This window comes from Ranitomeya variabilis, chromosome 3, assembly GCF_051348905.1.
Source record: "Ranitomeya variabilis isolate aRanVar5 chromosome 3, aRanVar5.hap1, whole genome shotgun sequence".
In the NCBI taxonomy this organism is placed as follows: domain Eukaryota; kingdom Metazoa; phylum Chordata; class Amphibia; order Anura; family Dendrobatidae; genus Ranitomeya; species Ranitomeya variabilis.
The window spans coordinates 454,997,618-455,010,099 of NC_135234.1; the positions used below are offsets into that span (position 1 = coordinate 454,997,618).

At 43.7% G+C, this 12,482-nt stretch overlaps 2 protein-coding genes across 6 annotated transcripts in view; both read right to left on the minus strand.

Annotated features, from left to right (window-relative positions):
• LIMS1 (LIM zinc finger domain containing 1) overlaps positions 1-12,482 on the minus strand; it is a 1,169,472-nt gene that overhangs the window by 731,323 nt on the left and 425,667 nt on the right. The gene's annotated exons all lie outside the window — the stretch shown is intronic.
• The window catches only part of CCDC138 (coiled-coil domain containing 138), an 89,826-nt gene that overhangs the window by 6,201 nt on the left and 71,143 nt on the right, over positions 1-12,482 (minus strand). For 3 of the 4 annotated variants that reach the window (XM_077296578.1, XM_077296579.1, XM_077296580.1), the window contains exons 10-13: positions 9,396-9,536; positions 5,518-5,634; positions 5,167-5,344; positions 4,031-4,207 (exon numbers count right to left, since the gene is read on the minus strand). In XM_077296578.1, the coding sequence (XP_077152693.1) occupies positions 4,031-4,207; positions 5,167-5,344; positions 5,518-5,634; positions 9,396-9,536 (613 nt within the window). Of the gene's footprint in view, positions 1-2,951; positions 3,320-3,621; positions 4,208-5,166; positions 5,345-5,517; positions 5,635-9,395; positions 9,537-12,482 lie in introns of those variants that run through there. The other variant, XR_013223910.1, reaches the window with a different exon arrangement.

A 12,482-nucleotide genomic window follows, 5' to 3' on the forward strand; every position in this document is an offset into this window, starting at 1 on the left:
TACAGACAAATGTGCATATGGTGGGTGGGGGGGAGTGGTCCCGATGACGAAGAGAGGGGGCGTCTCACAGGAAAGTGTGAGTGGAGTAGCCCCCTGTTACCTCATTGCGGGAGCGTGGGGGTCTCTGTGCTGGGGAGCGGCGGCTCCTAATTGCGGTAGCATAGGGTTCCTGTGCTGGGAGCGGCAGCTCCTCTTCGTGCCGTGGGGGCTCTGTGCTGTGGGGCGGTGCATCTTCTTGCAGCGTCGGGGCTCCTCCGGCATCTCCATTGCTCGGATGCGGTGGCCTCCGGGAAAATGGCCGCTGGGGGCGGCGCATGCTCAGATTCAGGTCTCGTCTCCCGAGATCTCGGGACGAGATCTGAATCTGAGCATGCGCCGCCCCCAGCGGCCATTTTCCCGGAGGCCACCGCATCCGAGCAATGGAGCTGCCGGTGCCTCCGGGCCTTGCGGAGATGCCCCGACGCTGCAAGAAGATGCACTGCCCCACAGCACCCACGGCACGAAGAGGAGCTGCCGCTCCCAGCACAGGAACCCTATGCTACCACAATGAGGAGCCGCCGCTCCCCAGCACAGAGACCCCCACGCTGCCGCAATGAGGTAACAGGGGGCTACTCCACTCACACTTTCCTGTGAGACGCCCCCTCTCTTCGTCATCGGGACCACTCCCCACCCCAAAAGGCACATTAGTCACCGGCCCTATAAGACGACATACGGCATATAAGAAGACCCCCGACTTTTAAGAAGATTTCATATTTTAACTGGAAAAGTTGGGGGGTCGTCTTATACGCCCAGTCGTCTTAGGCTGTAGGCTTTCCTGAAGAGGTGGGTTTTCAGGTTCCGTCTGAAGGATCTGAATGTGGTTGAAAGTCGGACTTGTTGGAGCAAAGAATTCCAGAGGATGGGGGATATTCGGGAGAAGTCTTGGAGGATGTTGGGTGAGGAGTGAATAAGTGTGGAGGAGAGAAGGAGGTCTTGGGAGGACCAGCGATTACGTGAGGGAAGATATTGGGAGATTAGTTGAGAGATATATGGAGGAGACAGGTTATGGATGGCTTTGTAGGTCAGTATTAGTAATTTGAACTGGATACGCTGAGGGAATGGGAGCCAGTGAAAAGATTTGCAGAGGGGGGAAGCAGAGGAGTAGCGAGGAGAGAGATGCGTTAGTCGGGCAGCAGAATTAAGGATGGACTGGAGAGGTGCGATTGTGTTAGCAGGGAGGCCACAGAAAAGGATGTTGCAGTAGTCAAGGCGGGAGATGATGAGGGCATGCCCAAGCATTTTAGTAGATTGACGGTTGAGGAAAGGACGGATTCTGGAGATATATAGACATATATCTCTATAAAGACATATTTTAGCACTGAACTCAAAAGTAAATCAGTACAATGCAGCAGCATTGGTGTATGTCACTCAAAGGGAACCTGTCACCCCCAAAATCGAAGGTGAGCTAAGCCCACCAGCATCAGGGGCTTATCTACAGCATTCTGTAATTCTGCAGATAAGCCCCCGATGTATCCTGAAAGATGAGAAAAAGAGGTTAGATTATACTCACCCAGGGGAGTCCCGGTCCGGCTCTGGTCCGATGGGCGTCGCGGTCCGGGGCCTCCCATCTTCTTATGACGTCCTCTTCTTGTATTCACGCTCCGGTGCAGGCGTACTTTGTCTGTCCTGTTGAGGGCAGAGCAAAGTACTGCAGTGCGCAGGCGCCGGGCCTCTCTGACCTTTCCCGGCGCCTGCGCACTGCAGTACTTTTCTCTGCCCTCAACAGGGCAAAGTACGCCTGCGCCGGAGCGTGTATACAAGAAGAGCACGTCATCGTAAGAAGATGGGAGGCCCCGGACCGCGACGCCCATTGGATCGGACCTCCCCCCCAGGTGAGTATAATCTAACCTCTTTTTCTTACCTTTCAGGATACATTGGGGGCTTATCTACAGCATTACAGAATGCTGTAGATAAGCCCCTGATGCTTAGTGCACCTTCGATTTTGGGGGTGACAGGTTCCCTTTAAATTGTTTCCTTCGCCTTTCTTCTTTATAGACTTTATGAGTAGCAGTTGTAACTTGATCCCTCAGTGAAGGAAAAATCAGCCTCTAATCTCAGGATTCAGCAGTGAATTCAGGATAAGAATTCAGTAAAGGAGGCAGGGGAGAAGGAAAGGAGTCCAAGGACAGAAAGAAGCATTTTTTGTTGGAAGATATAATACAAAGTGTTTTTATTTCCGCTTGCACTAAAGATTTTTTGAGGTTTTTTTGTGATTAGAGGTGCATTTTAGGCCAACAAAAGTGTACAAAACTGGCCTTATATTGCTGTCATAACCATATAGACACTATATACTAGCAAAGATCTTTCTCCGTTCAAGTCAAAAATATTTATTTCGTTCATCAAAGTAGACATAGTAAAATGTGATTCCGATTTTGTCAGATTGTATATGTCATTTTGTAAGAGGAAACATTTGTTGCTTGGGCCACTGAATTGTCCAGATGTGTGAACAGATCAGGAACAAATGTAGCTGTAAAAGATCAGAGAATGGTGCTGAAAATCCTGCTGCAGTGGGAACAATTAATAAAGGTAAAGAAAGGAGATCTCCTCATACACATTACATTTTAGACATTTTCTCTGCCCACTAAAACAGTCGCCATGAGGCGATCATTATTGGGCCCTTTTACACTCATTGTCCATACGTTTTCTATATTTACATTGCCATTTATATTCTACTGGCAGGAGATCACACAAATGATGGAAAATAAAGTGAAAAAAAAATTCTACCTAAAACTAATGATATGCAATTACAAAAGTCACAATGAGTTAAGTCTAATGTAAGCATTAATCTTAAGTTGATGAAAGCTATCAAGTAAGAGAGAAGGTAAAGAGAAAGATTGCATTTCAGCAGATGTCTGCTCTACACACTTCAAAAGAATCCCATGTTTGTTCTTAAAATAGTGATTTTTTTTTTTACACAAAATTAAGATTCAGAATTTACCATAAAACTACTTCCATGGACTAGTGAACCGTTTTAGGCTCTTGTGTACTGTATCTCCTAAACAATTGTCAAAAGCTGTTCATTACAATAAAGATGGAGAAAAATGAAAGGGTTAAGTGAGGGGATAGTGCAGAATTAAAGCAGCTCATCGTTGCCCTTTTAATATTTTATCAGGAGTATCCCAGTTAAAGGGAATCTGTCACCCCAAAAATCGCATATGAGCTAAGGGCATCGGCATCAGGGGCTTATCTACAGCATTCTGTAATGCTGTAGAAAAGCCCCCGATGTATCCTGAAAGGTAAGAAAAACAGGTTATATTATACTCACCCAGGGGTGGTCCCGCTACGGTCCGGTCCGATGGGCGTCGCGGTCCGGCGCCTCCTATCTTCATACGATGACGTCCTCTTCTTGTCTTCCTGCCACGGCTCCTATTGAGGGCAGAGCAAAGTACTGCAGTGCGCAGGCGCCGGGAAAGGTCAGAGAGGCCCAGCGCCTGCAGGACTTTGCTCTGCCCTCAACAGGGTAGACAAAGTAAGCCTGCGCCGGAGCAGCGGCAGGAAGACAAGAAGAGGACGTCATCATATGAAGATAGGAGGCGTCGGACCCGGACCGCGACGCCCATCGGACCCGGACCGCAGCAGGACCCCCCTGGGTGAGTATAATCTAACCTGTTTTTCTTACCTTTCAGGTTACATCGGGGGCTTATCTACAGCATTACAGAATGCTGTAGATAAGCCCCTGATGGCGGTGGCCTTAGCTCATATACGATTTTTGGGGTGACAGATTCCCTATAAGAAGAATTACTGAGGGTAAATTCATAAGCAATGTTATTCCCAGTATACATGCAACCTTTATAGGCTCCCTGAAATACTTCATGTCCTCTAGGAAGAATTTATTTCAGTTTTTATTTTCAAACCTAAAATTATTTTAGACCTGGTTCTACATTTTCATTTAAATATCCCCTGCTGATTTTCCTGTATTGATGCCTAGGATGTGTCCGTAATACCTTAACCGAAGCCCCCTGTTCATACCCCATTGGTGATATTTACTTACTAGTCTCCATGGAAAGCTGAAGTAAAATATCAAGAACGCTGGAAATAAGTCCCCTGTTTGAGACATGTAAAAGATCGACAACGATGGGCACTGCCCGGTACTCCAAGAACAGAGTTCTTCCCTCATCACTTTTCAGGTCCATGCAAAGCGAATCCAATGCCTGGGCAAGGTAGTCAACTAGAATGAATGTGACAATGTAGATTAAAAAAAATAATGTAACTGGGCAAAGTTTATAGTATATTTTATAGTATATTTTATAGAGAATTGATTGTGTACACAAAATGATTGGCAGAACCAGGGAGAGAAATTGGGAAAATATTTTTAATTGTACAATAACCGTGAACAGATGTAGACTAGGGCCTCTCAATCTTCTCCTACTGGGCCCCAGCAGTAAGAACGTGGTAATAACTGGTCTTCACCAGTAGTCAAATTCCAGAGTCATATCAAAAAGTTTGGATTGGAGGAGTCTGAGTGCCAAGGCCCCCTATAATGGCTAAAACTATCTAGCAGAAGTGATCAATTGAGAGCTGCTCTCCTCCAACACAGAAGGCAGACTCAATTGAGAGTCTATGGCCCCAATTCATTAAGACTTGCATTGTGTACGTTTTGTTGCATTGGCGAAAAAGATGTGCCAAATTCATTAAGAGGCCACTTAATGAATTCAGTGCATCTTATTAGTGGATTTCACCTCCATGGGCCTGGCAAGAAATGTCACATCAGGTACTGGAGACATTTCTAATGTGGGAAACACAGCCACTTGTAATGAATTTGACTGGCAGATGTAGCCACACCCCATCCTGACTCCTCCCCAGCTCCGCCCATTTTGGTGGAGCAGTTTGTAACTGGCGTGAAAACACCAATGGCTGCATAAATTTAATACAACTTCGCATTGCCCAAAAATTTAGAAATGTTTTACGCCCTTTTTCTGGTGAAACTCTCGCTATCAGCCCATCTTCAGCATCAGGAGAAAGCGGCCATCATCTAAGCACAACTACTACTTCATTTTAGAAATCTGTCAATCTCAGTGCCTTAACCCCCATGAAACAAATCTAACATGTTTCGATGACAAGTCAAAAAAGTTTTGTGAAGGTGAAGTTACACAAAGGAAATAAAGACTCAGGTTTAACGAGCCTTACCTTGTGTAACAGTTTTAAGTATGACTAGAGTTGATATAAATCTCAGTGGAAAATTGTTGCTTTTAAAGAAGGCCACTGATCGAGGCTTATCTTCCATCATACTTTCTTCCCCAGGGTGATAGGCTACTCCTTTAAATGTTTCCTCACCAAGACGCCTTATGGTTGAGGTCAAAGTAGACTATGGTAATAAAAAAAAAAAAAAAAGGAGTAGAAGAAATTAACTGTAATTGATTTGGGCAATAGTCAAAGAATTCCTATGCACTAACATTAGTCAGTATATAAATTAACCACTACAAAAAGAAAATATTAAATTGGCTCGCAACAATAAAAATATAAACCATAATTCCTAACCTGTGTTCGGTTTTCAAGTTGCCTCAATGTCCAATATGAGAACCTCATGAAAGAAAAATGTAGCTTACTACTGACCAATGGCATCCACTGAAACTGCTCAACAAGAACAGGCAAAACCTAGAAAAGAAAATAAGAGACCTTTACCTTGAAGGCTGCACCAAAAATGTACATACATGGGTTTTCAGAAAGTATTAGGTGACGACATGTTGTGTTGTGCTTTCTCTGAGTGATTAGGTAAGATCCAGCAACCAGGACCATGACTAATATCTGAAAAAAGGAGCACCAATTCTAGTTGACCGCTGCTGCTACTTCACAGTAACGGGTGGGATCCAGACACACGAAAAGAGCCTTGTTGCAGTTCCCTGCACAGTAGTTGGCTAGTCACTGCACATGGAGGTAAATGGGCCCTAGAATCATTGTTTTAGTGACTGAAGTGAGTCCCTGAAGTCAGACCCCATTAAGGTGTTGTAAATGTCATTATACCTGCAAAACTAAAAATAAAACTGATACACAATAGATTTTGGCATCTAAATTGAAAACAAAACCAATAAAAATAAAATGCCAACAGTTTCCGCTTTAGTCCCCTATTGTCCTGCGATGCATGTAACACGAAACATGTTCACCGTAGTTAATAGCTAGCTACAGCAACAACATCACTGATGATACCAGGTCAGTGATCACTGAGGTATGACACGTGGTGGAGTTCAAAGTACCATATTTTTTGGACACACCTTACTTTAAAATGAACCCTAGGTATAGAAAGCATAAAATAGGAAAATAACATTTCCTACTAATTACAACTTCCCTGGAGATGTAAAAAGTGTGGGGGTCAATATCACTAATTTAAGGCACTAGGGTAGTTTAGGGAGATCACAGACTGCACATGAGTCAACAGTGTGATGCAGCAGCAAAAAAAGGCAAACAGTTCTGGGATGTATTAAGAGAAGCATAGAGTCTAGATTATGCGAAGTAATTATCCCCCTTGGTCAGACCTCATCTGGAATACTGTGTCCAGTTCTGCGTAGCACATTTTGAAAAAGACACAGAAAAACTGAAAGTTCAGAGAAGAGTGACAAGGATGGTGAGTGGACTGCAAAGTATGTCCCTTGCGGAACCAGTTAAAGGATCTGGGAATGTTCAGCTTGCTAAAAAGAAGGCCAAGAGGAGACTTAACCCCTTCACGACCTATAGGTATGTCAAAGGTCGTGTATCCCCCTCTGGTGTGGGCTCTGGCGCTAAGCTCTCATCTTTTCCGGCACTATGCTTAGAGTATCGAGGGTGCTCGAGCGACATGTTTGAGTCCTGTGGCCGCATGTTTGATGACACAGAATTTAATCTTAATTATCCAGACATCTATTTTCAGTAAGCCAGGAGGCATTGACTGTTATCTTTAAGTTGACTTTTTTGTATTTTGAATTGATATTTGTAAATTGATGAATGGTTGTTATTTACCTCTTATATCAGCTCCTACAGTTTACTGGACTGTTATCTATGCAAAACAGGGATGCAGAGTCAATGAACAATGAGGTTTGCTGAAATGTTCATTACACATTATACCAGGCCATGCAGTTTGTTGACTTGCAAGCATTGAAGGATAAACTATACATAATCAAACAATGTGAGTTAACCTCATCACCCCTTCCCCTATGTATAATGGCTTGAAGGACAACAATTGTGAACTATAAAAAGGTAATATGCCTCTGTAACAAGACATCTAATTATTCAAAAGATCCAGAAATCCAAAAGAACCAAAGACTCTTTACAAAACTACAGCCAGAAACAATTTAAAGGGAACCTGTCACCCCCAAAATCGAAGAGGTTAGATTATACTCACCCAGGGGTGGTTCCGCTCCCATCTTCTTACAATGACGTCCTCTTCTTGTATTCACACTGCGGCTCCGGCGCAGGCGTAGTTTGTCTGCCCTGTTGAGGGCAGAGCAAAGTACTGCAGTGCAAAGGTGCCGGGAAAGGTCAGAGAGGCACAGTGCCTGCGCACTGCAGTACTTTGCTCTGCCCTCAACAGGGCAGACAAACTACGCCTGCGCCGGAGCCGCAGCGTGAAGACAAGAAAAGGACGTGATCCTATGAAGATGGGAGGCCCCGGACCGGACCGCCCCCCCAGGTGAGTATAATCAAACCTCTTTTTCTCATCTTTCAGGATACATCGGGGGCTTATCTACAGCATTACAGAATGCTGTAGATAAGCCCCTGATCCCGCTGGCCTTAGCTCATAAACGATTTTTGGGGTGACAGATTCCCTTTAAAGGACAGCTGTCAGATCATGGCTCCATCACAAGGAAAACAGATTTGACATTCTACAGATGTCAGCTTAGGGGACCACAGCCCCGGCTGAAAGAATACAAATCTGCTCCATTGACCATCACTGAACCCATGGATACATTTGGGGTAGTCAAGATTTGGACCCACCAGTCACCTGGCTCCATGAAGATGTTTGGAGTAGCCAGGTTGTGGCCCTCCAGACACCTGGCCTTGTACCTCAATGCCAAAGGTGGGGGTAGTCAGTCCTGGAAGCTCTAAAGTCACAGCTGCTCTTATCCCGGAGAGTCAGCGGAAGGGTGAGACTGTAATTTTGCACCATCTTGGGTATTTTGCTGGGAAAGTTCTAGGTGTTATTTGCCTGTTTTGTGGTTCAATAAAGTATTGCCAAACTGTTTATCTGAGTAGTATTATGCCCATGGTAAAAAAAGTGCAGGTGGGATGTGCCCTAGTCCATGCGGTTTCAGCTAGTGGACTAGAGCAACTGCTGACTCCCCCCCCCCCCCCCCCCCATGTCTTCACAGCATGTTTTACTGCTGTTAGCCACAAAACATGCAGGGATTGTCTGACAAACACAGGAAATCCTCGCATGTTTTGTTGCTGTCTAACAGCCGCTAAACATACTCCTGCAGGGACACGAACATGTCACTTGAGCACCTGGGGTACTCTGAGCATACCCAAGCACCCTAGGCAAACTTGAGTAATGAGCACTTGTGCTCATCACTAATTATAATATATTTTTTTTACAAAAGAAACTGATGCATGGCTACAACAAAGCTAATGAATAAGATAAATCTCTAGTATATAAACATAAAAGCGTATTTCAGAATCAAAATAAAACTTATTCATACAATTGGTGCTAACTTCCAGAAAAGTGGGGATCCGACCGCCCCACTAAATCGCTAAAACAATGCACTTTTGTCCCCTGTAAGAAAAGAATGGCAGTTTGCATATCCGACCACTGTTCCATTCATCCTCTATGGGACTGCCCGAGAAAGTTGAGCATTGTACTAGAAGATAAATGGAGCTGAGGCAGATCATGCACACTGACGCTCTATTCTGTTGGGAGACAAACGTACCCTGTTCTGGTGATCAATGGAAATCTTAGAGTACTGTAACTAGAATACCCCTTTCAAAAGGACATACAAATTAGATATACAATGGCCAAATTCGTTGATTTCGACATGATAGCTAGACCATCTAATTTGTATGATGGCCTCCTGACTCAGCCCCAAAGGCAGACTCTGGTTAAATTCCTACTGCCCGATTCTTTTGTTTTAGGAAAGATAAGCCGCTGCCTGAAGAGTGTTACAGCTTCTCATGTCCCCTCTTGCTACTGACTGTCCGGATGCTCGGCAGAGGGAAGTGTATAATGGGGGAATCAGAAGATAAAGCTGACAACAGCCTTTGTGACTCGCACCCTATTTGACATGGAGACCCAGCTAAACATCCTTATATGTTGGCAGCACAAAGCAATTGTAAATTAGCCAACATGAATGTTAGGAACGTGAAAAAAAGCCTTAAATGGTACAGGACTCAGTTAGACTGCACTTAATTAAAGGTCTGGGGGAGAATCATATATTATGTTGTAACACACATACCTTGGCACACTTTTCCTGAAAACAGTTGGTGGGTAATTTATCCATGGACAATGATTTGTCTCGGCCCCCATTACCTTCAGATGCAGAAAGCCAATCCATGAGAATAGTTACGAGCTTGTATACTTGCGTATTATTAAGAACCTGTGGGACAGCCAGATTGTTATGGGTTTCATCTGTGTTCTTTGCACATCAAAAGAGTAAATTAGGCAAATTTATACATCTGATGTACGGAGCTTTTGCACACAAGGATATGAAGAGTTGAAACTTGTTTAGGTACGCTGATTTCAATGTGAAATCTTGCCAAAAGATTGCACAGCACAAAGCTGGCAAGGAACACGATCCTTTTATTCATCACAATACAATTTCCTGATTAAACTTTCAGAAGTTGGTTATGGAGATGATGGATTATCGTACACAAAGTGCCATATTGGGGATACAATTAACACACACAATAAATCAGAACTTTGGTAAGTCTAGCTGCTAAAAGTGGAAACCTTTATTTTACTTAAAGGGTAGGTCCAGCACCTAAAATGTCCTTTCTAAATATCTAATGAGAGAGCTGGAAAACGATAGCGCAATTTAGGGTCTTAGCTTAGAAAAGGATGGAAAAACAGGGAGGTACAGGGATGTGGGTCCACAACATCATAAAAAGCTCAGCCGCAAATCCAAGAGTGTATTCTAGGATGGCCTTTTTTTGCGCTGCTGAAGACATCAATAATGATTTCCACAAATGGTGAAGAAGGAAACCAGGAGGCGATGTGTAGAGAATTGCGATTTTTATTGTGGTTTGACCTGATGACGAAATCTGTGAACTTCGAAACGCGTTCATCATAAAAAAACAGAATCGTCTACACATCCCCATTTACACTCCTTCTTAAATATTTATCTATGCGCCCTAATCACTTTTGTAATTAGCTTTATTTAATCTCTTAATATAAACACCACAGAAGCCTAGGACAGGCTGAAGCCCTAAGCAGAAAGAAGCGAACTAACGAACAAATAAAATCCATACATCTTTACTAAATATGAAATGGATAAAAACATATTAAAAAAAGATGCCTCACACAAATACAGCCAGGTAATAATATACAAAAATACAAGAGAGTGGTATTATAGGGGAGAAAACAACATATGGCTAATAAATCTACAGGGCGTCCAGCTAATGAAATGAAAAACTAACTGGGCACTTCACATGAGATAATCAAAATTTCGGACTAATATACCAATTTGCCGAACGAAGAGATCCAGAGAATAAATAAAATACAAATACTTTATTAATACATGTAAAAAGATCAAGATACACAGTAAAAATAGTAGCAAAAAAACAAGAGCGCCCTAACTAGGGGGGGACACTAGGCTGTGTTACAAAATCCTATGTATGAAAGTCAGTCGCACATAAGTATTGAAATAGCATAACCGCTATACATCAGGTCAAGTGACATCCTAAGAGGAATATAAACCTACACAGTGTATACTGATTAGCAGAGTAAGGGCTATAATCGCATGCAATCATGAAAAATGTAAAAAATACATATTACCAGGGTAATGGTGTAAAGCACAGCCACAGGAAGACCTCCTCCTCACCCCGACGCACATTTCACATCCAGGTTCTTTCAGGGGCGCTGAGGTTTTACCCTGGTAATATGTATTTTTATGTTTTTCATGATTGTATGCGATTATAGCCCTTACTCTGCAACTTGGTATGTTAGTCTGAAATTTTGATAAACATACGTCTAATGTAGATATACATGTGCCTGTCACCATATAAAGTAGCCTACTTTCTACTATAGAGAGAGTTAGTCCTCCAGTGTTAATCTCCTGCTGATAAAGCTACAGCAAACATTCTAGTAAGTGACAAATCGCTGGAATGAGTTTATCTTTCCCTACATTATGATGGCAAAATCCTGCTTACATATTGCTTTAAATAGAATCTGTCAGCAGGTTTTTACTATTCAATCTAAGAGCAGCATAATATAGGGCAAGGGAGCTTGATTACAGAGATATATCACTTACTAAGCGGTGTTCTGTAGCTTCAACACAATACAATTTTAAAAACTTGATTCCAGCTCACCAAGTTGCTCTATGCTCATCCACCTGGGGCTCAGACACCAGCCTCACATCAAGGAAAATAGAAAAAATTGGAGTCTGGCTCAACAGGACTGGATTTTCCTTTTCTTTTTCAAAAGAAAATATGGTGCATACAAAAGAAAAATGTACATGGTCGACATGACGCGGTCGACATGACGCAGTCGACGCGTTTCGACTGCACTTGACCAGAAGCAGTACTTTGAACCTCTGGACAGGCGGGGTTTGCGCCTTTGATGCTGGGAATTGTACACCTGGCTTCAGAGACGCACTGATGGTGCTGGAATGAGCGGTGCTCTGGCGCAGATTTGCATGAGTGGCGACGACACCGCTCGTGAAAATTATGCCATCACGCCCACAGGGGTGCGATAATGTGGAAAGAGGGCTGACTACTCTGCGGAACTAGTCAAAGCCCTCATTGGCATAGGGAAAGCGGAGGTTATAAATTCTTTTTCCAAAGCATTTATTTATTATTATTTATTATTATTCATTTTTATAGCGCCATTTATTCCATGGCGCTTTACATGTTTAATACGGGGCAAATATAGACAAATACATTAAACATGAGCAAAATTAAGGCACACGGGTACATAAGGAGGGAGGACCCTGCCCGCGAGGGCTCACAGTCTACAGGGGATGGGTGAGGATACACTAGGAGAGAATTATGTTATACAGGGATGATTAGGGAGGGAGTTTAAATTGCTGATGGATTGGAGGGCATAGGGGACCTGACAGGTTCCCTTTAAACCAGACCTGGGCAAGATGCATCCGGCCCGCCTGAAGATTTTAAACGGCCCGCCAGCTAGCTGTCACTTCTGACAGCCGTCCCCGGCACCGCTCGGCCAGCTGCCAGATGTTTCTGAGGAGGACCGCTGGCGGCTGGAGTAAAGGCCCCGAGCTCATCCACACGCTGTCGGAACTGTATGCGCTTGCAGCGTATACAGTTCCTCCAGAGTCCAGGGTCAGGATGTGATTGACACAGCATCAGGAGCCATTGGCTCC